The sequence below is a fragment of the Trichosurus vulpecula genome, chromosome 6 (assembly GCF_011100635.1).
Source record: "Trichosurus vulpecula isolate mTriVul1 chromosome 6, mTriVul1.pri, whole genome shotgun sequence".
NCBI lineage: Eukaryota > Metazoa > Chordata > Mammalia > Diprotodontia > Phalangeridae > Trichosurus > Trichosurus vulpecula.
Genome location: NC_050578.1, coordinates 3,932,554 through 3,959,452, shown reverse-complemented (window position 1 = coordinate 3,959,452; position 26,899 = coordinate 3,932,554). Strand labels below are relative to the sequence as shown.

The 26,899-nt window shown below is 51.9% G+C and overlaps 1 protein-coding gene across 2 annotated transcripts; it reads right to left on the bottom strand.

The window, feature by feature from the left end:
• Positions 1-220: 220 nt before the first annotated feature.
• Positions 221-26,898, bottom strand: UBXN8 (UBX domain protein 8). 2 transcript variants are annotated; one of them, XM_036765460.1, is made up of 9 exons: positions 26,785-26,898; positions 22,513-22,635; positions 14,205-14,348; positions 13,469-13,539; positions 12,028-12,150; positions 7,175-7,312; positions 4,972-5,013; positions 1,601-1,675; positions 221-564 (listed from the first exon to the last, which is right to left on the bottom strand). In XM_036765460.1, the coding sequence occupies exons 3-9, from the start codon at positions 14,266-14,268 to the stop codon at positions 391-393; spliced, it is 687 nt and encodes a 228-aa protein (XP_036621355.1). In that variant the 5' UTR covers positions 14,269-14,348; positions 22,513-22,635; positions 26,785-26,898; the 3' UTR covers positions 221-390. The 2 variants fall into 2 exon arrangements, with proteins under 2 accessions (XP_036621355.1, XP_036621354.1); XM_036765459.1 differs by lacking the exon at positions 14,205-14,348 and having other exon boundaries at positions 26,785-26,889.
• Between the last annotated feature and the right edge of the window lies 1 nt (position 26,899).

Below are 26,899 nucleotides of genomic sequence, written 5' to 3'. Positions count from 1 at the left end.
AACCTGTGCCTGTTGATGAGGATGACGCGGTAGGTCCCAGGGAGACGCCAAGTTGGCACTGGCTGAACCAGCCCAGGTTTGGACCATTCCCTTGAAGCTCCACACAAGCTGACCCCACGGAGTGCTGCCTTGCACACCTTCCACTGAGTTGGGGGTGGGGGGGGGCCAGGACCTGGAGGTGGACTTTGTCCCCTGAATGACCATCGGAGGCGGTGACTCATTCATTCTAGGTCCCCACTTTGTGAGCATATCCATTTATTACCAAGGACATCAACCTCGGTCGGTGTGTTTGCCTGCAGAAGGCGCCTTTACTTTAGCTTGTCATGAAACCCTCACGCCGCTCACAGCCAGCGTTCGTGCGTCCATCTGGTCAGTCCCACAAGCCCCGCTTCACAGTGTGGGGGAGGGCTCTTTCTCCTCTACATTGAGCACGGTGTCGCTAGTGAGGCCGGTGTCTTCTAGGGTCTGGTCCGCTTCCACTTCCAAAGGTCTTCTGGGATAGGAAGTGGAGAGGGTGTAAAGAGACCCGTGATAGCCCACCTTTGTCATCCAGTCCAGCAATACCTACAAGACAGAGACGGTGGCCACCAGGTATTAACACAACCCTCTGGGTCCCTGGGACTGCTTGGTTTACTGCTGAGTCCTCAGCCAAAACAAGTGATCACCTATCAGAGAACCCAGAGGGCTTCCAGAAAGGGAGATTCCAGCAGTGACAGAAGGCGTGAGCCCGGAGCCCGGAGCCCGCTGACCCCTGCTAGCCACTCGACCTGGGGGGCACCTGTTTTTCAATATTTCAAATGCTTCAGTAACAATTTAAATAGAAGGATCTTCTCTGTAATGCTAAGTATTCTACTGTCTGCATCTACCACCATAAATCTGACAAAGGGTCCCTGGGCTGCTTCGCCAGACTGATCTACAGGGCCTACTGTCCCCCACCCTCTTTTGTAGAGGAGCAAGTGGAAGAGCTAAAACCGAAGTCAGCTTTCTGCCTGTGAATCCATCCTGCAAGCCACAGTACAAGCTGAGAGCAAAGAACCAGAGTGGTTTTTATTCTTGGGCTGACCCGGGGCCCAGTGGTCCCTAATACTGCCGGACAATTATGAAGGCCCCTTGAGGATGAGTTAGAAATGAAGCCTGGCCCACCCATGCGGGATGTGGGGGGTAGAGGAGGGAAGAAGGGACGCCGCGAGGGCTGGCTGAGGGTTCCTAAGAGTCTTCAAGGCCAAGCAGCGATTGAGAGACCACCTAACAAGGAAGGAGGAAGTAATGATTCCATCTCCGACAAGTACTAGCACAGACTAGACAGACAAGTCACTTCACTTCTCTGTGACTCAGTTTCCTTGTCTTTAAAATAATAATAATGATGATGTGTTTGTTTCACAAAATAATCTCTAGATAGGGCTTTCTAGCTGCCCGGGTGTTACAGATGTTAGCGAGCCCTGGAGGTGGCTGGGGTTCCCGGGCTGGTGCAGAGCTGGGTGGTGTGGGGCTCAGCCAGGTGGAAACCTCCCCTGGCTACAGCAAACAGTACAGATGCCGGGTCCTCACCTGCTCTCACCCACTGTGACAAAACCTCTCCGAGAAGCCTGGTTGGACTCACCTGGGAGCAACATGTCTTGTAAAACCTCCGTCTGAGCACGCGTCCATCGGGACAGCGGAGAGCAACCACAACCACCTGGGACAGGGACAGGAAGAATGGGGTCACTGCCCGCACCTTCACAAGCGTTTCTCGCCATCCCAGCCAGCTGGCTTGGGCCCTTTGTCCAAGCACAGCGCCAGGCCTGGAAAGCTCCCCCTCCTCATGTCTGTCCCAGCCGCGGCTTCACCTATAGCAGCCTCTTCCTAGTCTTCCCAATGGCCAGGCTGCACAGCCCGAGGAATCAGGCCAAGGGGGTTTGCATTTCATTCTCTGTGCAGCTGATGTCTGGCCCTCCCCCACCACCCATGTAAGGCCCCTGAGGGCGGAGGAGGGGTTACCTTCCCCTCTGTACCTCCAGCAACTGGCTGTACTCTACTAAAGTTCTGTTGGACCCAAGGAAATGACACAGGCCTCGGGCCAGCGCAGAACAGAACACTGCAGCGTATAAGCTAAAGGTCAGCAGGCCCTGGGCGTGTGCCGGGCAGGGGCACTCCTCCATAGCCCCCCATTCTATCATCCACACGCAGCCTCCCTTTTTCTCGGGCCTCATCTCCTCCTCCTGTTGAGCCCCGGCTCCCCGGCAGACCAGGGATCCCTGTCTGTCCCTCCTGGTGCCAGAGGCATCTCCCATCTCCCAACGCACCGATCCTGGAGGGGGCGGAGGCACAACACCTGGCTCCCCAGCTGCTTCGGACCCTCCCTCTGCCCCAAAACTTAGCACCCTCCTGCACTGAGGATCATTCTCTGCAGACCCGATACTGGAGGCGTAGTCATTGTCCTTCCTTGTCAAGCTCAGCACCTGGCTCACAGTTCTTCTCTCCTGTCCTTAGACCGGAGGACTCCAATGCACATTTATTAAGCACCTGCTGTGTACCAGGTACCGTGCTAGGCACTGGGAAGGTGGGGAAGAAGCGCTTATTAAGCATGCGCCACGTGCCAGTCATCATGCCAAGGGGCCACAAAGAACCAGCCCTCATCCTCAGAAAGTTAGCATTCCCAGGACCACACGCCCAATACAGACAGTGTGAGAGGGTGGCTGACGAGGGGGTGGGTGCTGCTCACGGCCCCTGACCCCAAGGGGCCGACTGGGGGGAGACAGACACGTGTAACTATAAAAATACACACAAAGCAAGATGGGGGGGCCGGGACAGGCCCTCACAGGTAGGAGGACGGGCTAGGTGAGTCACACACAGCCCTCCCTCACCTTGACCCTCAGACCCTGATGGGGACAGCTCAGAGAGCCCCCGCCCCAAGAGCCTGGGGCACAGCCAGACTTCCAGCCCAGTGCCCAAGGCCAGTGTACCCCACAGACCTTACAGACAAGTGTCCCGTGATTCAGCCTCAGACGCTGACATGACTTTATCAGTGAGAACAAAGGGAAATATGAAGCGGGACCAGCCTGCTGCCCCTCTAGGAAGGGGGGGCCTTCCCATCTGACTTACAGCTGAAACCTTCCCTCTGTATTTTCTCCCCCCATTAGAATGGGAGCTCAGACTGTCGGACTGTTCGGTGTGCATCCCTACTGATGCAGGCACAGGGCTTGGCACACAGTAAGCACTGAACAAATGCTTCATTCACTCATTCGTGTAGAGTTTGGAAGGAAACAAGGGATTCTGGAAAGGGGACGTGAGGAGGAACAGCGTTCCAGGCACAGGGGTCAGCCGGTGCAAATGCCTGGAGATGGGAGATGAAGGGTTGTGAGCGAGGACCAGCAAGGCCCAGTCTGGCTGGGAGGAGGGTTGGTTAAGGCCGGAAAGGTGTTTTAGGGTCAGGCTGTGAAGGGAGTTTACTGTGTGTGTGCATGTTCACGGTCAGGCCTGCGCTTTGGGAAGGCGGCTTCTGTAACCGTCGGGAGGATAGATGGGAAGGGGGGAGGTCCGAAGGAGCAGGGATGTGTTAGGAGGTGACAGTGATGGGCCAGGCCTGCTGGCTCTATGAGTGGAGAGGAGGCCGGATGGGAGACGGGTGGAAGTCTGAACCACAGGACATGGCACGGATGGGCCAAACGGTGCAGGAGACAAGCCCAGGGTCCGAGAAGGGCCCCATGAAGTTGAGCCAGGTGACCAGGGCCCAGGCACATCCTCCTTGCCAGAACTAGGGAGGTTCAGAATGGGGGGAGGCCTGCGAATGTGCACCCCAGCATCACCTGGTAGGATGGGGGCTACGCCGGGGCAGCAGCTGTAGAAAAGGCTCCTTCCTTAGCGCTGGTGGGCAGGGGTGGATGAAGCAGGATCGGCATCACGCATCTCCAGATGTCACCTTCCTCCCAGACTCTCCTCCCCTATTGCCGGAGAGGGCACCCCCATTCTCCACTCTTCACCCTCTCACTCCCCAATCCAATATGGCACCAAGGCCCATCCATTTCACCTCTGCAGTACCTCTTGTCAGTTACCTCCGCTCCCTCCTCTGGCCCTGCCCCAACCCTGGGGCGGACCCTCATCACCTCCCATCTGGACCACTGCAGCAGCTGCTGGGGGTCACCTGCCTCAGCTCCCTCCTCTGGCCCTGCCCCAACCCTGGGGCGGACCCTCATCACCTCCCATCTGGACCACTGCAGCGGCTGCTGGGGGTCACCTGCCTCAGCTCCCTCCTCTGGCCCTGCCCCAACCCTGGGGCGGACCCTCATCACCTCCCTTCTGGACCACTGCAGCGGCTGCTGGGGGTCACCTGCCTCAGCTCCCTCCTCTGGCCCTGCCCCAACCCTGGGGCGGACCCTCATCACCTCCCTTCTGGACCACTGCAGCGGCTGCTGGGGGTCACCTGCCTCAGCTCCCTCCTCTGGCCCTGCCCCAACCCTGGGGCGGACCCTCATCACCTCCCTTCTGGACCACTGCAGCGGCTGCTGGGGGTCACCTGCCTCAGCTCCCTCCCCACTCGAGGCCATCGTCCATTCCTTGATTTCCCTAAAGTTCAGGTCTGACCATGTCACTGCCCTGCTCGAGGGAGCTGCTGCTAACCATGCTGCCTACACTCTGGCCAGTCTCCTTTCCCCGGGACATGCCCTCCTGCTTTCCTAGCTCCTGTTTCCCTCTTTAGAGATTAAGCTCTTTGAGGGCAAGGGGCTGTGTGGCTCTCTCATATCCCTCCCCAGCACTAAGCTCAGTGCCCGGCACACAAACGAATGGATGAGCCAATGGATTCCTGCATTCGAAGCTTCTCCTCCTTCCACATACATGCCAGGTCTGAGGTATGGTCTGTAATTCCTAAGTGTACACGTGTCAGGTGCGCATGATCAGAAAGGCTGTCCTGCCGAGGCATCACCAGTAACCGTGCACGCTGGCCTAGAGGACCAGGCTCCATACCCACTTTAGAGAAGGAAATACAAAGCTTACTTCCTCAGCAGTCTCAGGAGGTTCTTCAGGTAAAACAAGGACCTAAGGGAAGAAGAAAGGATGGTGTTTGCCAGGAGAACGGGACGTCCTGACAGCCCCTCCCTTGGCACATTTCCTTCACCCCCATCCTAAGACTCACCAGCAGGAGCACAGAGGATGCCGAGGCAGGAGAGGCTACCCATCAGCAAGGCAAGGTAAAGAACCATGATGCGGTGGGAAAAGCCGCCTCGGGCTGGTCCCAGGCTCACTAGGTTTGATATATAGGAATAAAGGAATCCCGCACAGAAGATGTGACAGGTTCACAAGGTTAGGCTTGGCTCTCATGGGGAGGTGGCCACTCGCTGAGTCCACACTGCCCGCTGCGGTCAAGCCCCAGGGAGGACCTGCTCAGGCTTTTAGACTCAGGACAACCCCAGTCACCCACACCTTTAGTCCTGGGAGCCAGTGAGCCCTTGGGCCTCCTGCTCAGCCCCCATGGGGTGTAGGGAGGCTGTAGGGAAGGTGCAGAGCTGACCATGAGGTCTACAAGTGGCTCTGAGCGATTCCTGTCCTCTTACTCTCCAAGGGCTAACGGGTCCCTTATAGTGATTTATAGGGATGACAAGGCAATACCTTGAGGAACAGAGGTGTGCCGCCCTCTGACAGGCTAGAAAGAGCAAACCTCTGACATTAGCCGGACATTACATCATTTGGACCTCCAGTGGCTACAACAGCTTTGTCTGAGGCAGCGAGGTGGCTCAGTGGACACTGCTAGGCCTGGAGTCCGGAAGACCTGAGTTTAATCGGGCCTCAGGCGCTTACTAGCTATGTGACCCTGGGCAAGTCGCCCCCTGGAGAAGGAGATGGCAAACCACTCCAGCATCTCTGCCAAGTAAACCCGTGGCCAGCACTGGCATGCTATGGCCCACAGGGTCATAACGAGTCGGGCAGGACTGAATAACAACAGCTCTGACTCAGCTTGGGGTTAAATAGGTTTTCTCCCGAATGTGGGTGGTGGGCGAAGTTACAAGGATGGACATACAAGTCTCAAAGTAAGGATCAGTTGTAAGATGAGAATCACGCCCCAGGTGAGCTGAAGGATCATAGGAACAGAGTCAAAGAAACAACGTGGACACTGCCGGCCAGCCAGGTCCACAGAGGGCACAGAAAAGGAGCTATGGGCCCCAGAGGAGAGGGCGAAAAGGCAGGGAGGGACGCTGTGCGTCTGCGCTGGTCTGGCTGAACGGCTGCATTTTCTACTTTCTTCTCTAATCTCTGAGGGATGACAGAGGGAGGGATCTTTCATAATGATGTGGTGGCAAAGTCGGATGAAACTGGCAGACCCTGAGTGGGGTGAGGACCTAGGCTCAAACAAGGAAGGGGAAAGAGGGGGAAGGCTCCAGACAGATGCCAACTACTGCCAGCTTGGGGAAGGACCCGTGTGCTTAGGCCACTGAGAGCTAGGACTGAGACCCCTGCTCAGAGGGACCAGGATGGTGTAGGGGATCCAGACACAGCTCAACGGCTAGACCAAACCCTTTTCAGGCCTAAGGCCCTACTCCCCTGGGGGGCCCTGATGGGTTCTCTGTCAGCGCACACTATCAGTATAACCCAGCAGGCCTGGGTGGCTCTGGGATTCTAATAAGTCAATTTAAATTGCAAAGTTATTTCTGCCACTTAAGACTTAGGTCAGTGTTCAAAGTGCTTGGACAAAGCCTGGTTACCAGGCTACTGCAGCCTCCCTGCCGGCTTGTGGGGCCATCATGCCAGCCACAAGGAGCCATGTCTGCCTTAGCCACGAAGCCTTCCTCCAGCTCTGCCCCTCTCCCCTCTGTCCAAGCCGACTGCTTCCTCCCTGCCTCCCTAGGATCCTGCTCTGGAGCCTGTCCTGACCCGGGCTGCTCTGCTGTGCCTGCAATGAGGCAAGAGTCCTGGAAGAAGGCTTGGGGGCACCTCACCCTGGTGGCCTGAAGACCATCCTTACTGGGGTTCCTTGGGGACACTTCTATCCTTGCCATGCCCTTCCCAGTGTCCATGTGGGGCATGGGCCAGTACTGGCCCCAGGAGGCAGTCTGGGGGATCCCCGGTGTTGTGAGGGAGTCTGCCCTGGGCCTCTCCCCAGGAGGTTCCCACGGGCATTTCCATTGAAGCTCAGCAGCCTTCTGCTCAGCCTGGCAAAGGGGCTCAATTCCTCCAGCTCCCAGCAGCAGCCCAGCCATGCTACCTTCTTTGCCTTGGGCCGCTCACAAGATGCTGAGATGGGCCTCCAGTGCTCGGGCAGCTTGCGTCTCCTGGAGGCTTCTTTGATCGGGGTGTCTCCGGGAGCTCTGTTTTCATTGGCAAGCCTCGGTTCTTCATGGCCCTGGTCAGGGAGACAGAATGATGAAGGGAACCATCCCAGCCCGGAGAGCACTCATAAGCACTTGGTATGTTTTTCATTCATTCGTTCACTCGACCATCCCATCCAAGAAGCTCCAATATAAAATGTGAAGGAGGAAGCCTTTGAGAAACAGGAGAGGGCAGCCTCAGGCTGAAGGCCTGGGCTCCCTTCCAGCCCACCCCCACCCCCAGCCCAGCTCTGCTGGAGGTCACTCGTGACTCTAAAGGCGACCTCAGAAGGGGGGCAGCCCAGAGAAGAGGCAGCGGCTGCCCACCCTGCACTTCAGAGCTAAGGTCAGACTTGGTCACTTCCAAACAAAAGTCTCTCTAGGATAGCCCCAGTTTGCCTCCTGGCTGCTCAACCCATCCGTCACTTTGAAAAGCAAGAATTGGTGACCACGAAAGACTCCAGGACTTGCTTTTCTGTCTTTTTAGGGGTCTGAGCAGAAAGCAATAGAATTATTGCATTAAGCAGGGGTTCCTGTCTTCCCCTCTGGCTGCCAACTCATTTGAAGGTTAAATCCTTTTGTATTGATGCACCTCCCACTAACCATAGGTCCAAAAGCTCCCCCGGGGTGAAGCTGGAGCCTAGTGAGAGGGAAAGGCACACGTAGGTGCCGGGCTCAGAGACTCAGCACCTGGGTACAGCTGAATCTGCCACCAGCTGGCTGTGGGACCTCACTGGGAGAAAGCCCGTCCCTTCTCAGGTCTTCAGATTCCCCAGATGCAGACCAGGGGGCCAGGACCTTTGAGATCATCTGGTCCCTCTGCTCCCACTCTGAGGTCCTGGTTGGCAGGATGGTGGCTCTAGGCTCCAGACACTTGTCACCAGCCCATCTGGTGAAAGCAGCCTTGTGCTTCTGGCCATCGGGCTATGACCTCAGAGTAAACTGAATCAGTGCCTAAAGGATTAAGGAGACTCAGCAGGCAGAGCTTTGCCAGGTCATGTTTGCAGCTGGGCCAAAGGAATGGTCTTGAAATTCTGACAGTAATTTTTACTTAGCAAGCAAGGAATTGATCTGACTGCTCCCAGGCAGCCCGACTGAAGGGACTGATCTCCAGTGGTGTTGTGCAGACCTGCTCCAGGTACGAGGGGGACCATTCAAGCTTCTCACTCGTGTATTCTAGCCTCCTCCACTCAGATGACCCACACAGGCCGTTTCAGAAGTAGCCAGAGCAAAAGCGGACCTGAAACCGCCCAGCAGAATCACCTGAACCACCAATGGGAGGAAACCCTTTCCCACCATGGGGCGCCTCATCTTCACCGATCCTTCCTTACTGCCCTGACAGGCTGAAATGAAAGGCCCCCTTTTCACCCAGTCCCTGAATCCCACCCCAGTGTTCTTTCTGCCACCTTTTCTCCCCGCAAAGAAAACAAACAGTCACTAGGTAAAGAGAGAACAAGATTGTAAGAAATGGGAGGAGGAGTTTTGTTTCCACAGAACTGAAGATGTACTTCCCCCTCTCCCCCACCCCAGCTTTAGCAGAAACCAGGCCTCAGGTCAGTCAGGTGAAAGGTCAGAGGCTTGTACACATGTGAATGCTTTTTGAGAAGGCAGTCTGGGGAATTAGAGAGGCCAAACCCACTTGAACCAGCTCAAGCTTATCTAGGGTCTGGTCTTGGTCAAGAATCCAGGCCTACTGATTTGCATAATTTGCATATGTTAAAGAGGGAAAGTAGGGGAAGTAAAAGAATATAGTTCAATCCTAAACTAAGACAAGGGAAATCCAATTAACCTCACTTTTGCTTCTGTATCCTTATTATCCTACCTGTATAAACTGTATAACCTAGGAAAACTGTGTAAAAAGTAAAGACTGTAAACTAACCATGACTCTAGCAGGAGTGGAGGGAAGGGTTACCCCTGCTCCTGCAGCTGTATCAGTGCAAGTGTTCCCTCGAGCAGTACACTGCATCTCTCAAGGAGTGTAATAAACTGCCTTTCTCTGCCTACTCTGGTCCTGAGTTCTTTGGGTGAGAATGGGCAAATCACATGGACTTTCCTAAGGTCAAGTGAAGGGAAGCAACAGGCAGCGGAAGCTTGCCAGGCTTACTCCTGGATCTTGTCTTGGGGTGTCCTGTGATCCCCACTGCGGTGTTAAGAGGGCTACCAGCCTGGATTCCCTTGGGGAACCCTGTAGTCTGCACGGCCTTCTTAAGGGGACATCACTTGGGACTTTTGGCCCTGTTTTGGGAGCCTGGTACAGATTAAGAGGGCTACCACTTGGCCTTCCTCTGGCAGTCCTGTGGTCTATACAGCCTTCCTCAGGGATTATCACAGGGTTCTTCCTCAGGACTTTTTGTGATCCCCAAAACCTTAAAACCAAACAGTCCTGGGTGCAGAGATGATTTCACACCAAAAACATGGGCTTGAGCTCCCACCCTAAACCTCACACATCCTCTGGCATTTTCTTTGCCAGCACCTAGGCCTGGATTTGGAAAGAGAGAAGAGCTGAAGAGCATTCACTTTCACAGCCCAGGGACCCACACATGCTTCCTGGGCTTGGGAGACCCTTTACCTCGCCCTGAAAGGACCTGATTCAGAGGATGTGGGTCCATATCCTCCCTCTGACAAGTACACCAAACCACCCTAACTTACTCCTCCCCAGACTTCCTCTCCCAGGCCCCTGAAATTCATCATTGTGGCCCCCCCCCCACCTTTGCAGTTTTCTCTTCTACGTGCTCTTCTTCTGAGGGAATATAAGCTCCCCGAGGGCAAGGACCATCTTTCTTTCTCCTAGTGTTTGCATCCCCAGCACCTGGAGCACAGCTAGCTGCCTGGACTGCCTAACCTTGGTGTGCTCCTCTTTAGAGAGGGGGCACACCAGAGGACCTGAGGTTTCTCCCCAGCTCTACAGCCCTGAACTTATAACATATGCACAGAAACCCTCCCCCAGAAATGGTGCTAAAAGGGTTTCTGGGGAGCTGGAGGGGGTAGAGGTCACCAAGTGGGCCGATGTCTCCAGAGCCACCTCAATCCCTGAGGATTCCCAGCACAAAAGATGGTCAGCGCCATGGACCGGAAGGATTTGTGCCCAGATATCCCAAGCAGGCCTGATTTAGAGGTGATTAATAGGGGAGGTACTGATTCAACCGGAGGGGTGGAGAGGACATTGTTATCTGGATAAACAACTGAATGGCCTCAGGACAGGGCAGCTGAGGGGCAGACCACCCCCAGAAGAGAGTCAGGAAGAAGGGCCCGGGTTCAAATGTGGCCTCAGACGCTCTTAGCTGTGGAACCCTGGCCAAGTCACTTGCTCAAATGAGGGTTGGATTCCATGGCCTCCTCTGCCCGTTCCACCTCTAAGTCTGTCCTCCTTAGGAGGAACTCAATGAAAGGGATTTAAAGGAAGAAAAAAGGGAAGAGGAACAAAGTGAGAGTGGGTTTCTCCAAAGAAAGAAAAACCAAGGCAGGGCTGGTGGTGGTCACAGATGGAGGGGAGGAGGAGGACGACGCCCAGGGCAGCACTCCCACCTCCCCTTGCACTGGAGTCCCAGGGAAACGACAGGGAGTGGTCTGAGGGGACAGGGATGCCCAGGCTGGAATTTTCCTGAAAGGCCCGGCTCTGAGCCAAGGACAAATAGGCACAAGGCTATGGATCTGTGGGGGCATGGCTGTGGGGAGACCTGAGGACTGTAGGAGAGGACCACAGTACAGGGAGAACCAGGAGAACAATTTATACCACAGCATTGTAAAGACAGACACCTTTGAAAGTCTTGAGAATTCTGGAGGCAGTGACCAACCACATTAGGAGAGAGATAAGAGCAGAAGCTCCCTGAGGGCAGGAGCTGTCCTTTGCCTCTCTTTGTATCCTTAGGGCTTAGCACAGGGCCTGGCAGTAGAAGGTGCTTAAAAAATGTTTCCTGATTGCATGACTGACAGTGATTGATGGCAGGAGGCAATGTGTCAGGGGAGAAAGACTGAATTTGTTTTGCTCCATGATGCAAATCTGTTACAGGAGATTTGGCTTTCTTTTTCAAGAGGGAGTGGAGCGCTGAGGGGGACAGAAAACAAATTGTTAATTGAAAATATTATTTTTAAAAGAGAAGGGTGTGGGGAGAAACCTGACAGTAGAATCCAAGTGTTTGAAGGATGTGAGACAGATTAAAATTGATCTGTTTTACCCCCGAGGGAACAAGAGGGAATAGTGGGTAGAAGTCACAGAGAGACAAACTGGGGCTGGTCTTGAAGAAATCCTCCCAACAACAGGAAGTGCACAAAAGTGGAGGAGGAGAGGGGGTCCCTTAGAGACAGGTTCTTTCTTACTGGGAATCTTCAGAGGGTGGATGACCACCTGTCTGATATGTTCATGGAGATTTTTTTTTTCAGATTTGGGCTGGATTAGACAGCTACTGAAGTCCCCTCTAAAATTCTTTTACTAGAATTAGCACTACAGAAATAAAGATTATGTGTTTTGTTTTGAAAGAATTCACTTTTAACACACTATGATAAGCCAAACCTACCATTATAACTTTGAATGTAAATGGATTAAATTGTCTTCTAAAAAGAAAGACTACTGAGTAGACTTTAAACATCCAAAAATCTCACCTATAGGAAAGAATACAGGGAGTTCACGAGGCAGGCGTCTCTCCAAAAGAGATGAACAGTTTTGGGCACCGGGGAATGAAAACACTCATTCACCCAGGCCACCACCAAGGAAGAACAGATCGTAAGTATGCAAAGGAGAGCATTCTCTCACCCCAAGCTTGTAGCCATTCAGTGTTTTCCAGGTTTCACCTGTCATTTGATAGAAGCGTTCTTCCTGTTTTTTCAGTTTCATTTCCTGGCGTGGTTTCAGGACATTCTCCAGGTATGCACTGCTCTGTTTATAAGAAGCAATGATGTGACAAATGTGGAAATATGTTTAATATGATTCTGCATGTACAGCCTAAATCAGATTCATGTTGTCTTGGGGAGGGGGGAGGGAGAAAAATATCTGTAACACTGAGTTACTGAATACTGATACTGAATCTTATAAAAGTGAGTGTTGAAAACGATCTTTGCATGTCATTGGAAAAAACTGGAAAATAAGATGGATATAATAAGAGCCAAAAAAAAGAGCAATGGTGGTAGTGACCCCTGGATGTGCAGGCCCCCATGGGGTCTCTGAGGTGAAGACTCACAGCCCCCTCCCACTGGTCTTCATTCTCCACCACTACCTTCACCCGCCCCTCCTGTGCAAAGCAAAGCTGCGCCGACACCCGTACGTCCTTCCTTGTGCGCTGGACAGTCTGAATGCCCTGCTCAGTGTGTGAACCTCAGGGTGGGACCTCGGCCAGATTAGTGACCGTGATGGGAGCCGAAGGACGGCAAAATGGCTGCTGTCCTCTAGTTTACTTGCAGTTACAGGGAGCGACATAGTTAGAAGTGTATCCCTGGGGCTGATTAGAAATGGCATTTTGTTCATTTTTGAAACAACAGCCTCTTCCCCCTCGCCCCATGATATGTGGGCCAAGGACGAGCCAGAGCCTGGGAGGAGGACAAATACACCGTTAAGAAGGAGGAGAACCAGCAGGTCTGAGGCCCTTACTATGGGAAAAGTCCAGTGCTATGGGCGGGTGGAGACTGGTCCTGGCCTCACGCAGGTTACATTCTAACGTGGGAATGTGGCACCCAAAGGGGAACTGGAAAGCGGGGTGGGGATGGGCCCTGGCTTTGAAGCCTGGAGGGCAAGACTATGGCCAGGAGGGGAGGGAAGGCCCAGGCCTAAGCAGGAGCCTTGCCCCTGGAAGATGCTCAAAACAAGTGGGGGCGGAGGGTCGCTAGATGGACTTTATCCCATATTCTCTTCTCTTTTAAAATGAAAACTATATTCCCCAAAGAAACAAGTTCAGTGAGTGTCCAAACTATGGCGTGCCCTTCAACTGCTCTGTGGAGAGCCAGCGCTGAGCACTGTCCTCACAGACAGCCTAGGGAGGGGCTGGGGCTGCCTCTGGGGAAGGGCCCACTTTCCTCCCTCTGGCCAACCCAGCCCCAGCTCAGTCTCCAGGCAGGGAGTCTCCAGGGGAGCTGGATGTCCTCTGCTCCCGCACTCAGCACCCAGCTGAATGCTCAGTCCCGCGCCCTGAAGCGCCAGACAGGCATGCATGGTGGTGGCCTCTGGAAGCTTGGGGGGAGGAGAGGGGGGATGGGGAGCTCACCTGCCTGCTCAGGGTCTCCTGCTGCTCTTCTCTCGCCAGCTTCTGCCTTCTTTTGTTCTCATCTTCAGTTACTAAGATAACAAAGCACAGGACAGCTTGGTACTCCCTGGTGGCCCAGCCACAAGTGAGGCTCAGAAAAGTCATCCATCCCGAGGGCAAGGGGGCCGGCCAGCCTCTGGCTTCGAATGCCTTCCCAGTCAGTGGGCCAGGCCCCTGGGGTAGGAGTGAGGCTTCTCTGCCCCAACCAACAAAGAAGAACTGGGAAACAAAAGCTCCTACCAGAAACAGGGTCCTGGGCCTGAAGGCAGGAAGCCCCAAGTTCAAATCCTGTCTCAGACACTTACTAGCTGTGGGACCCTGGACAAGTTACCTCAGTTCCTCAGTTCAAGTGAGATGATATTTGTCAAAGATTTTGCAAACCTTAAAGCGCTCTGGAAATGGGCACCATTCTTATTATTATAGACATCTGCTCACCGACTGACTGTAACTGCGAGGAAGTGGGTGGGGAGAGCTGAGCCTGAGGTCTCTGGACCCCAGATCTAGAGCTGGCAGAGACCCTGGAGGCCATCCAGCCTGACTGAGGCCTGGGAGAATCAGGGGCTGAGCCCAGGCCCTTCTGACCCTAAGTCTGACCTTAAGGCCAGTGACCTGGAGCCCCCCGCCCCTCTATGACTGTGAAGCAGAGATGGGGCCCTCCCCAGGCTGGGGCTGCAGGAAAACGCGGAAATCCCCTGACCTTGACAGTAAATGGAGAGGCCTGGCTTGGGGTCCCCATGCGGCCTCCTCCTCCATGCCCTCATTCGGGGCCTGGCTGGGGTCACAGGATTGCACAGGCCCAGTCTGGCCCTCTCGCGTCACAGAAGAGCAGGATGAAGACCCTCTGAAGGAGACAGAGAAAGCATCTCTAGGAGAGGACAGTGATCTTTCCTCTGTCCCACTGTGCCAGCCCAGTGAAGCCTGCTCATCCCCCAGGGCTCATCACCAGGAGCTCTTCCCTGATACCCACAGCCATCCCACACCATCAAAACAAATCATGCCCTGCCCCTCAGGGCAGCACCGAGCTCATAGGGCCAGAAGCCAGCTGGGGGTGTGCTTCCGACCCAGGGGACCCTGAACTGGCCTCTGTTCAGCCAGAATCCCACCTTGTGCAGGGACGGAGCTTCTTCGGAGCCTCCGCTGTGCCAGGGCTTTCTCTCTGGTGAACACTCCAATTTGTCCTGTATACACCTGGTAGGTGCTTAATGTACTCCTGCTGATTAACTGTATTTCAATATAATTGGTTTCCTTTGGGATCTGATGAATTTTATTTTATGCATTTAAAAACATTCTTTTAGAAGGGGTCCAGGGTCATCACCCAGGCTGCCCAAGTGGCCATAACCCCAAACTATCAAGAACCTTGATTTTAAACTAATCAAGGACATTTCTAGGCATAAATTTTAGGGCTCCAGGCGAACTAAACAAATAAGCAGGAAGACCAGAAAGCCTGGGAGCCAGGAGAGGAATGTGGCCATGTACCCCTGCAGCGGCTAAGGGCCACAGCTCACCTGGATGGGGACACAGGGAGGCTTGGCCTTCCTGCTCCCCTGCCATCTGCTCCTCTCGAGGCCTTCACATACCAGTCTGGTTTCCCCAGGGGACTTCCCTCCTGGCAGGAGAAGGTGTCTGTATGCCCACACAGACAATGGTTCTGGGGTCTGGTATCCTAGTGTTCATTCCCCCCACTCCTGCATCTCCAGACCGGCAGCTCCAAAGCAGCAACTGGGCAGCAGAGAAGCCATAGCTGACTCATGTGATGGAGAGGAAGGTTGAAGAAGAGATGAGTACCAAGTTCTAATCTGTCTCTATTTCCAGCTTCCCCAGTGAGAGGTAACACCAAGTAAGCCACTTTCTTTATTTCTCTGGTTCCACTCCTTCTCTGCAAAGTGAGTGGGACAATGTGGCCCTGATGGGCTCAGGGAAAGGGAGGACCTAAGCTTAGGATCTCTGCACAACTGTGATTGACAGGATGGAGAAATCTGATGCCTGACTCAGGAAACCAGCCCGGGAGCTGAGCACACTGGAACACCTTCCACTGGCCAAGCTAAGGAGGTGGGGTGGCAGGGGAGTTTAGTTTACTTTGATTTCTTTAGATTTCTCCATTTTTATTCTGAAACTACTAGCCAAATAAAAATGGAATGTTCCATCTACAGCAGAACAGAAAAAGAAGATTGTCCAGGAAACTACGGATCCCCGCTGGGTGCCAACAGCCTTCTGCGGCTCAGTGACATCTCAATCACCCATTACTGGCAACAAATGTAGCTTGTTTGCTGAAAGCTGGGCACTCCTGGCATCTCTCTGCAGGGCCCTGAGGCCGATGTCAGGCTGCTGCTGGTGAGCCGCCAGTGGAATGGCTTGGTGCCAGTCCTTGGGCTCAGAGCACGCTGCCCTGACCGACCTGAAGGGTGTGGTGCAATGAGAATTCCTCTGGACCTGGAGTCCGAGGTCCTGGTTCGAGTCTTCTCTCTGCCAGGTGAGGCACTGGCACAGCAGTAGGAAGGAACAGAATGAAGGAATGAAGGGGGGACAATGGCTGGAGGCCATGTGGTGGAGTGAGCCCTGCAACAGCTAACTAGGGAGGAAGAGGGGAGAGCCAGACTCAAGTTCCCATCTTCCAATGGGTTGAGCACAACCCTGGAGCTAGGCCAAGGGCCCCCACTTTGGAGACCACTATTCTAACCAGACCCAGCTGTCCAGTGAGTGAGCGATCCTTCCCAGCTTTGGGTCATCTGTCATCTGTGCCTCCATTCAAATCACAGATGAAAGTGCTTAAGCCAGGAACAGACCCAGGGCCCTCTAGCGAAGACCTCCCACTGTGCTGGCACTGCCCTGAATGCAGTCCATCAGCTGGTGCCTAATCCATCATTATCTGGTCTTCCACAAGAACAGAATGAGATTCCTTGTCAAAGAACGCCTTGTAGAAGGAACGTCAGAAGCCCCGGCGAACGAGAGAGCTCTGAAAGTGACTGAGGGAATCGATCATAGACGTGAAAAGAGGAGGGAGCTGTATAGATGGAGACCCACAGCTTTAATGTGCAATCCTCTTCGTCTGTTTTATTTACGTGGAGATGCCCATTGTATTGGGTGTTTGAATGCAAACCAAAGCAAATTCAAATAAATAAGCCCAAGACAAACTTTATCCGCAGCATTCCTCCTAAGCACAACTTTAGTAAGCCAGAAATAAGGTGAGTCTAGCATGACGTGGTCTCAATGAAGCCTTAGTGACTTTCCAAGATGATAACTGACTCTACTGAATAATGAGCTTCAAATGCTCCATGAGTCATGGCTTTCAGACTTTGTTCCCTTTAAGAGTCGGCAGGACGTTGTCCCTTCTCCACGGTAACAGCCTCTCCCATTTCCATGGTCTCTCCAATGTCACGGGCAGTGGTGCCGCCATTCCATGTGCCTGGTCACTCGGGTGTGAGGGACGGCATTCCTGAGCCGGGGCTGGAGCTCACCCAGGCCAGCCCCTCTTACCTCCGGCATTTCTGTGTTTCTGTGCCTAGTCCAAAGATCACCCTCCTTGCCCAAGAAAACTGAAGGTCATTAAGGAGTGAGCAGCAGCTCACTGGCCTCCTTGGTGCCCCCTAAGCTGAGCCTTCCCACTCTGCCTCCCTGGGCTCCTCCTGCCCAGGATTACAGGCCGAGAGTCGTCGGCCAGTGTAACGGGGCAAGTTAGAGCCGACCCCTGCCCTCCTCGGACCTCTGCGTCCGGAGCCTGCCGAGGTAAACTTGGGGCCCTGTGATATGAGGGGAACAGGAAGGGACCAGGAGGAAGGGTCTTGCCTTTGTTGCATATGGAACTTCCGGTGCTCCGCCTGGCTTGTTGGAGCACGTGGAGCTTCCGGTGCTCTGCCTGATTTGGCAGAGCACGTGGAGTTTCCGGTGCACCGCATGGCTTATCGGAGCACATGGAGCTTCCGGTGCTTTGCTTTAACTACCTGTCCGCAGGGAACCTCGGGAGAGCGCGGGAAGGATATGGGAGGAGATTAGGCGGAGTCGGGGTGGTCCTAAGTACTCAGGTGTCTTGATCTCTTACCTGTCTTTTACCTACGTAACTAAAGAATGTACCTACGTAACTAAAGAATGTACCTACGTCAATTAAGATATAAAAGCTTGCTGCTACCCTGAATAAATTGGAGTCATTCACCATCTTGTTCGTCTCCCGCTCCATTCATTCTCTGTGAGATCAGGTTCTTTAGCTTAGGCAAAGGCCTGGGGCTTGGGGGGAACCCCGAGCGTAGTCACGAGGCTTCGGAAGTCCGTGACAGGCCAGTACCTCCCCTTGCCCCACTTTTCCATTTCCTATTAAATCTAAACTAGTTAGAGAGGTAGTAGATCAGCCAGCATCTGGAGGCGGTCTTGTTATGGATGTTTTTTATGGACTTAACACTGACCTTCACAGACATTTCAATATATAACCAACAAAGAGCCAGGTGGTGCTGGGAATAGAGGTGGGGCTTGGAATCTGAAAGAGCCGAGTTCAAATCCTACTGCAGATCCTTCCAAACAGTGTGATCCTGGGCAAGTGCCCATCTAGATGCCTCAGTTGCCTCACCTGTAAAATGGGGATCATCACAGCCCCTCCCTCCCAGGGCTGTTGGGAGGTTCCAAAGAGGCGGTCTTTGTAAAGCACTTTGTGAAGAGCTCTAGAAAGCTGGATGCCAACAGGAACCCCTGCATTTCTATTCAGGGTGTATTTAATTTAACGAGAGCACCCACATGTCCGGTTACTCTGTGCCCCTTCCTTCTGAACTCTCCTGCTCTCTTCTGTGGCCGTCTTTAATGCTTTTCTTTCTGCATCACTGTCACCAGTCACCACCTCCCTGTCCCCCAGACACACGTCTGTTCAGTCACTCTGGGACATCGACAGCTTCCTTCTCTGTTCTTTACTACAAAAAAAGCTGCTAAAAATATTGAAAATGAACGAATGTGGTCCCCACCTCTCCGGAGCTGACTTTCTCCCACAGAATTTTAGTCCTCTAAACAAATCCTCTGACATCTTCGATGTGAAAATCTAAGGACACGGCAGACTATGTCCAGTTTTCCTCCACTGCCAACTTGAGAAAGGACTGGTCACTCTCTCCTCCCACTCCAACATCGGGGGTGGGGAGGGAGGGAGGGGGAGAGAGTTGGGGGGAAGGAGAGAGAGGAAGGGAGGGAGGGAGAGAGGAAAGGAAAGAGGAAGGGGGGGAGAGAGGGGGAGAGAGGGAGAGGGAGGGAGAGGGAGGGAGGGAGGGAGGGAGGGAGAGGGAGGGAGGGAGGGAGGGAGGGAGAGAGAGAGAGAGAGAGAGAGAGAGAGAGAGAGAGAGAGAGAGAGAGAAAGGAAGGGAGAGAAGGAGAGAGAGTGTGCGTGTTCCAGCAGAGATCTGTGTAACTGAAGTTTCTCTTTATAACCGTACTGCTTCTCCAGATTAGGCTCATGCCCTGCTTCCTGGCCTCATCCACTTCCTCTTTCTGTCCGCGTAGTTGTCAGGACTTGCCACTGTTGAAATCATTCTTGTTTCTTCATGTTCTCTGGGTCCTGAGCAGCATCCCTTCTCACCCCACAATTCTGGGCTGCTGACTGGGCCTACTGCTTCGAACAAAGGTATGCAGACCTGGCATGGAGAGTCTAGAAGCGTTTTGAGCCCATGTGGTCTCCATGATACTGACAAGGCCAGACTTGCCCCCTGTGCCCTTGCTTGGTGCTGAAGGGGTAAGATTTAACCCCTCTTAGGTACTAAGATTATACAAACTGAGGCCTTGATTCAATTCCAAAGTTAGCCCTTCTTTTTTTTTTCTTTTTTTTTAAGAGAAACAAAGTAAATCTATTCTACAAACCTTGCAAGATTCGGGTACACCTCCATAAGGGAGCAGGCGAGGTAAAAGGGAACCTGCCTTAATTTATAGTCTTAATGAAAAAGATTCCACCCACCTCTATCCCTTCTCACCATTGGCTGGGAGGCAGGCTTATAGTCTAGGCGGGAAAACTACACAGAGGACCAAGATTGATCTGGTTCGTTCAGGTTTTTCCCTATCAGAACTCAACTGCCAAGGTGGCGTCTGAAAGTCTAGGAGAAGAAATGGGATGGGGGACGGAGAGACCCTTCCCAGAGCAGAGAACAAATAGCTCACAGGAAGTTCATTATCTTCTAATGTCTGAGACAGAGGGGGAAGGGCATGCCTTCCCCAAAATTACAAGGCCAAATCCCAAAAGCTCTCCATTAGACATACCCTGTGAAGTCTTCACAATTATCCAACCCACACAGTCCCCCCTCTTCTTTATACTAATCTGAAGACTTCACACATCATTGTCCTTTTCTAAGGTTTCCATTCCTCAAAATCTCCGACGCATTGATAAATCAAAGGGGGCAGTCCCCTTTGTAAATACAGATACAGAGACCCAAAGGAAAACAATGATGCGATTGTCCCTTTAAGATTCAAAAAGTCTTTTCCTGTATAGCTGTCCAGCAGGGAGCATCAAGTCTTCTGGTCCTTGGCATCTGCTCTCAGCACAGCATCCCAGCACCTTCCTCTTGTCTTCTTATAGACATAGGTTATTTTGCTTTAAGAAGGAGAGAGACACATCTCACCCCAGAGCGTCAAACAATTTTTCTTCATCAAAGTCCAGCGAAAACACTCTTGAAAGATGCTTTGCAAAATCCCCCTGTACAATCTTCAGAAGGCCTGCTGAACCCCCACCTGCAAGCCAATTGGCCGCAGTTCAAACCACCGTGAGCCCTCCAAGCTCCGGGTGTCCATTCTCCTACAAAAGTCACCTTAGCACAATTTTAAGTTACCATTTCTAATCCTTATAACCCTAATCATTTTACAAATTCAAAATTGGAACCTTGACCAATTGTTCTGTTTAAGAAATTCACATCAGAACCCAGTTTCTTATATTTTACATTCACTCATTATTAATTTCCTCACCAGGAGGATATTTCACTTAAGGAATTAACAGGCTCCAGTACATACATAAACACACTAAATAAACAATTTTTATCACAGTACATATAATATCATAAACTTCTGTCATGCCATGTTTCTTTGATGGCATTTAGAGGATAATACACAAGCCATTCTTCTTTTAAGATTACTAATTGTAACAAAGCTTTAGACAAGCCTGATATTAACCAAATAGCAAAATAATATTCTCACAAGCCCTTGACCTAATTATCTCTATACCATTACTGAGAGAAAATCTAACTCATATACGGCCCTATGCAAACATGCTACTCCCAGTCCTATAGTAATCTAAGATGTTCCATAATCAATATTTTAATAATTTTTTACTGTACTTACAAAACCTTCTCATTATAGAAATTTGCCACCAAGAGAGTAGGGACTCAGAGTAAGGGGACCATATTTTCCCCAGCGTCCTATCAACTCCAGGCAAAAGTTATGTCAAACTGCAAGCTGCATTGAGCCAGGCCTAGCCTGCCAGGCTTCAGTTAAGAAAATCAAGTCAAAAGCGTCCCACCTCAGCACATGCTGAACAGTTGCCCTCTCAAAAGTTAGCCCTTCTTAACTTGACTCAATTGCAAATCTGGCACAACTCTTATCTCCTAAAGTAGAAAGCCCTGGGAACACAAGAAGGAGGTTCCTCCCTGGGTCCTGGCCAAGACCCTGAGAGGGACCAGTTTCCTGGAACTAGCCACTCCAAGGACGAGTGCTGCCTTAGGGACCTTGAAGGGATTGGCCTCCTTTCAGGGCCTTGCATAAGATGCAGCCCAGCATTATTTATGCCATACGATTCGGACCCCAAATTGGAATCTCACCCATGGCAGAGATGTCTGGCCTGGGACTTCGGTGAGTGGGACCCTGACGGCTGTACCGCCGGGATTCCCCAGCTTGTGTGGTCAGGTGTTGGAGCTCCCCTGCATCACTGATGACTGTAAATATGTTGATTTTAGTAGTAATTGCCTTGTTGTTATTATTCTTAAGCCTCCCTCTCTGCTACTTTCCATTTCCATCTTTCTTGCCTGCACTTTAATAATAAAAGAAAAAAAACCCTTTCGGGCATCTCGGAGTGTGGAGTGTTTTGTCCGTGAGAATCCGAACTTTACTGTACAGGTGCCTAAATTCTGGGCACAGTGTCTGGGGGTGGACGCTTAAGGTTGGGGTCTGGCTCTTGGTGCCATTTTGGCCTTTGTATCCAGTGGACTTGTGGGTGTTATGACCATTCTTCTCCCTTGTTTCTGTCAGGCTGGTCTGTGGCACAGAGTGGGGCTGCTATTCTTCACCTTCCTAGCACTAAGCACAGTCCCTGGAACACAGCAGGGGCTTAATCATTGCTTGCTGATTTTTCTGGACTTCCTCCATCATAACGACTCCCTATAACACCTGGTTGAGCTGTCTTCTCCTTCACTCTCCTCTCCTTTTCAGTTTAAAGCCCTTCTGACGAGACTGGCAGCACATTCTCCCCCGCTCTGGCTAAGTGCCTTCTCTCCTGGACCAGGAGTTGGTCATCCCTGCATTTTAGGCTGAGATCCAGAAGTCCTAATTTCCTTCTCAGAGGCCACCTTCTTAAACGCTGGTTATTTCCCAAATCAATGTTCCTCTTCTGCATTCCTCACCCTCCCTGGGCAGCAATGAGGAAACCCAACCTATGCCCCACCCCCCACACACACACCGTTCTTCTTCATTTTCTTGCCCAAGGCTTCATGACCTTTGACCACACCCTGAAGAGGCCTTCTAAGTGTCCTGTGGGCCTCATCACAATGTGCTGACATCCTTAATCTATCTCAAAATGGGCCTGTAGAAAATGGTGGTGTTTTCTTTTCACTGTGTGGCTCCCAGCTTCTACTGGCCACACTTCCTAAATCATGGCATGGCATCGCCAAGGTTAGAATGGGCAGGGATGATATGGTCTCACCCACCATCTCTTACGAAGAAATGGCAGCTCAGAGAGCTTCCGCTCTCTGCCCACGGTCACAGAATAGCAACAAACTGGACACAGCCCAGCCCGGGAAAAGACAGAGAATTAGAAATCCTAAATGAATTATCATGTGGTATTAGCTTACCTGTCAAACACGCTTTGGATGGAGCTTGAGATGTAAGCCAGGGGGAGGTCATCAAAATAATCAGCGTCAGGACAGCAAGAAACAGCAAACCCCGGCCACCCAGCAAAAAGATATCCTTCCATCCTGGTGAGAAAGACAGGATAAGAGCTAAGCAAAGGCCAGGAGGTCTGGCCATTAAGACATCACTGACAACCTTGGAAAAGGCAGCTTCTGTTGGGTGGTGAGGTCAGAAGTGACTGCGACAGGCAGAAAGTGAGGACGAGGCAGTCATGTGGGGAAGACAAGGGAGGCAGCTTTTTCCTAGGGTTTGGTGCTCATGGAGGGCAGCTAGAGGCTTCTGAGGCACATCTGGCTAAGATTTTCCTGTATCCACAAATAGGAGAGATCCAACCTTATACACAGGCATCTGCCTGAACGATGCGATCCCTGAGTGATCTCTTTTGGCAGGCGCTGCCCAGTGCTACTTCGATGACCATTACTGAATGGCGATTGCCCTGGGTCGTTCATGGCCACATCCCAGAAACGGTCCAGCTGGAAGCACTCAGAGGACGAAGCTTAGCGACCAACCTGTCCAGCGAGTGGCAGAGCTAAGTTCTTGCTGGAAGCCACAAGATGATCAATTCTTTGAACACCAACAACTTTCATGGTCTGCCGACTAAATGAAAGGAGAGCAGCAATCTCTATCTGTGGGGGGATGCTCCCTATCAATGCAATGAAAGCTCCCTGGCTCTTGCTTGGGGCTCAAGCTCCATGAGGGAGCAGAGCCCAACAGGTGGGGTGGACGCGGTGTCGGGAGGTACTGGTTGGGACTCCTGCTGGGGGTGCGATTCTGACTTTCCTAGATAGATTCTCGAAAATGCAGCAATGGCACCAGTGTGCTGCTTCTACAAGTCCAGGATGGCAAGGAAGGGAAAAAGAGGCAACTTCTTCCCAAAGCCAGTAAGGCCATGCAAATAAACCTGATGCAGAGAAAGTGGGAAGGGGAGTGACTGGGTCCCACCAGTGGCAAACTTTATGAGGAACCACTTCCAAGTGTCAAGCCAAACAGAAGCATCCCAAATTACTCAGTGCAAAGTAAACAGCCACTAAATTAGCTTTAGAAAAAAACAGGAAACTGGTAATGTAAGAATTGGGAGGAGGAGTTTTGTTTCCACAGAATTAAAGGTGTACTTCCCCACCCTCCCCCACCCCAGCTTTATCAGAAACCAGGCCTCAAGGTCGGTCACGTGAGAGGTCAGAGGCTTGTACACATGTGCATACTTTTTGAGAAGGCAGTCTAGGGAATTAGAGAGGCTAAACCCACTTGAACCTGTTCAAGCTTATCTAGGGTCTGGTCTTGGTCAAGAATCCAGGCCTACTGATTTGCATCATTTGCATATGTTAAAGAGGGAAAGTAGCAGAAGTAAAAGAATGTAGTTTAATCCTAAACTAAGACAACGAAAATCTAATTAACTTCACTTTTGCTTCTGTATCCTTATTATCCTATTTATATAAACTGTATAACCTAGGAAAACTATGTAAAAAACAAAGACTGTAAACTAACCATGACTCTAGCAGGAGTGGAGGGAATGGTTACCCCCGCTTCTGCAGCTGTATCAGTGTGAGTATTCCCATGAGCACTACACCTGCTCTCTCAAGGAGTGTAATAAAATGCCTTACTCTGCCCACTCTGGTCCTGAGTTCTTCAGGTGAGAATGGGCAAATCACATGGATTTTCCTAAAGTCAAGAGAAAGGAAGCAATAGGCAGCAGAAGGTTGCTGGGCTTACTCCTGGATCTTGTCTTGGAGTGCCCTGTGATCCCCACTGCAGTGTTAAGAGGGCTACCACTCCCGATTCCTTTGGGGAACCTTGTGGTCTGCACAGCCTTCTTAAGGGGACATCACTTGGGATTTTCAGCTCTGTCTTGGGAGCCTTGTGATCTAACCACCATTCTAAGGGGCCATCACTTCGGTCCTCCTTAGGGTCTGACCCCTAGGAGGCCTTGTGATCCCCACGGATTAAGGGATGGCTACCACTTGGTCTTCCTCTGGGAATCCTGTGGTCTGTACAGCCTTCTCTAGGGATTATCACAGGGTTCTTCCTCAGGACTTTGGCCCTGCCTAGGAAGTCCAATGATCCCCAAAGTTGCGTGTTCTCACAATTTGGGCAAGTCCAGTGATCCCCAAAACCACATTTCTCACAGTAATATTTCCACTTTGTATATAAAAGCCCAGGTTTTTGTCTTGCTCCGGTTTTCACTCTGGTTCCCTGAGCCTCCATGGCCCTGAGACATCTAGACCACACCACGGGTGGACACATCTCTCTCCAAGTACTGTGCAAACCGTCAGGATCAGAGTAAATCCTCTCCGCACTTCGGCAGGACTGATTTACTGTCTACGAGACACAGACAAGTCTCAGAACACTAAGTCATCTAAGTCATCGCTGCTCCTCCGATCTCTTTACTTCCTCTGGGTTCCGGATCTGCCAGGTCATTTCACCCGACCTTTCCTCCCCAAAGCGCTTCCTGATCTCATCGTGTTTTCCATCCGACAGCTCTTCTTTCACCTAATGATTTATTGGCCATGTTGAGTCCTCTTCTTTGCTTGATTGTTTTCTGCACTGATCTCGCTTCTTCTTCTGTTTCTACTAATTTCCTTATTGGACTTTTACCTTCCCCAGGCTATATTTGGCAGTTTGGCAGATGAAGGGAAGTTGTATAGAATGCCCTCCACCCCGGCAGAAGTTTCACCTCCTCTGTTCTATGTGAGGCAGTGGGGTTGCTTATTTCTTCCTCCTCTCCAATGTCACTCAATCCTAAGTCTATGTCCTCTGGCCCTTGATAAGCACTGGTAATATGATCTTTAATGCTCATCAGCACACATCCCAATAGGCAGGAGCCTAATTCACATTAGAGCTCCCGGGTTCCGGAGCGCTTAACCTGGAATCGGTCGACTTGATTTTCTACTGTTTGGATTAACGTATTTCAATACGATTGCTTTCCTTTGTATGTACGTTATTTCATGGACTTAAAAATATTGTTCTGAAAAGGGGTCCATAAGCTTCACCAGCCGGCAATGGGGTCCAGGACCCCTTAAAGATGAACAGCCCCTGGTGTAGACCAGAGTCTGCAGACTTGTGTAAGAGTAATTAAGGTGGGACATTTTGCTTTTCTTCTCTTAAGTGCCTTTAATGATTCTGGCCTTTGTTTGAATGGGGCAGATAAAGTGGGATCTTTTTGTCTTGGAGTATTTCTCAGCACTGAGACAACTGGGAATCATTAATTTGTATATGATGCGATCCTGGGGATGGAGAATTTGCCCAGACCCAGCCTGGGTGAGGTCAGAGCCCTCAGGGTTCCAAGCTGGATATAACTGAGGAGAGCCTGGCATGGAAGGAGTGTGGAGACTCCAGGCAAGCTGCAAACTGCCCCCCAGCTTTGCAACCCAGATGTTGGTACTGGTAACTATGAATTATGATTTGAATCAGACAAGGTCTGCCTGTCGATGTTTGTCATTTCTGTTTGTATTTGCCCTGAAGTTTGCCCCCGAACTGTGAATGATATTTGTATGTTTGATTCAACTGAGGTTGTTAACCCCTTAAAGTTACTTTCCTTGGTAAAGCAGATCAAAGAACCTGTGTTGGCAGCTTTCTGGGTGCTGGTTGTTGGTGGGTCTTACACCCCCCACAGAAGCTGCTAGCAAGATTGTTACAACAACGTGTTATTGGAAAGCCGTGTGGAGAAATTATCCAATTATATTAATAAGGGAAATGCAAATCAAAACCACCCTGAGGTTTCACCTCTCCCACTGAAAGGTGACAAAAGAGATGGCAACAGTCTGGGTTGTGGAAGGGCAGCCACACTGATACATTGTTGGTGGAGCTGAGAAAGGGAGCACGGTTTTGGAAAAAGATTTCGGAGCGATGCAAATGAAAGGACTGACTCATCTCATCCTTTGAACTGTGGCCCCGCATCATCGATGAGAACAAACAAAGGACAGTCAACGAGGTAGACAGACGCCCAGCCGGCCCGGAATGGACACCAGCGGGGGCGCATGGATGTCACGGGATGTCACTGGGCGGTGAGGGGCACAGAGAAGCACCTGGAGAACTGCAGGAACCGAAGAGGACCCGAAGAGACGTGGGGGGAGGGTTCACCAGGAGTAACTCCGCCCCCTTCCCAGCATGCCTTGCCGCGTGAGCGGGCTGCCGGGCATGTTGGGAACTGTAGTCCCCACGAAGACCGGGAGGGAAAAGACAGAGGGACATCCGAGGAGAAAGGGAGGGGGCCTTACCTGGGTTGAAGCCCGCGCTCCGGAGCTGCAGGCAGAGCAGGGGCACGGCCGGGATAGCCAACAGCAGCCACGCCGCGCGGGCCGCCATGGCGCCTCAGGCCGCGCCCCGAGCGCA

What these genes read in the sequence shown, in the direction of transcription:
- UBXN8 (XM_036765459.1), bottom strand. Translation starts at nt 26,872, where the DNA reads ATGGCGGCCCGCGCGGCGTGGCTGCTGTTGGCTATCCCGGCCGTGCCC. An exon ending in GAGCGCGGGCTTCAACCCAG is followed by an intron (nt 22,636 to 26,784) that starts GTAAGGCCCCCT and finishes CTTTCTCACCAG; the next exon opens with GATGGAAGGATATCTTTTTG. An exon ending in ATCCAAAGCGTGTTTGACAG is followed by an intron (nt 13,540 to 22,512) that starts GTAAGCTAATAC and finishes TTGTTATCTTAG; the next exon opens with TAACTGAAGATGAGAACAAA.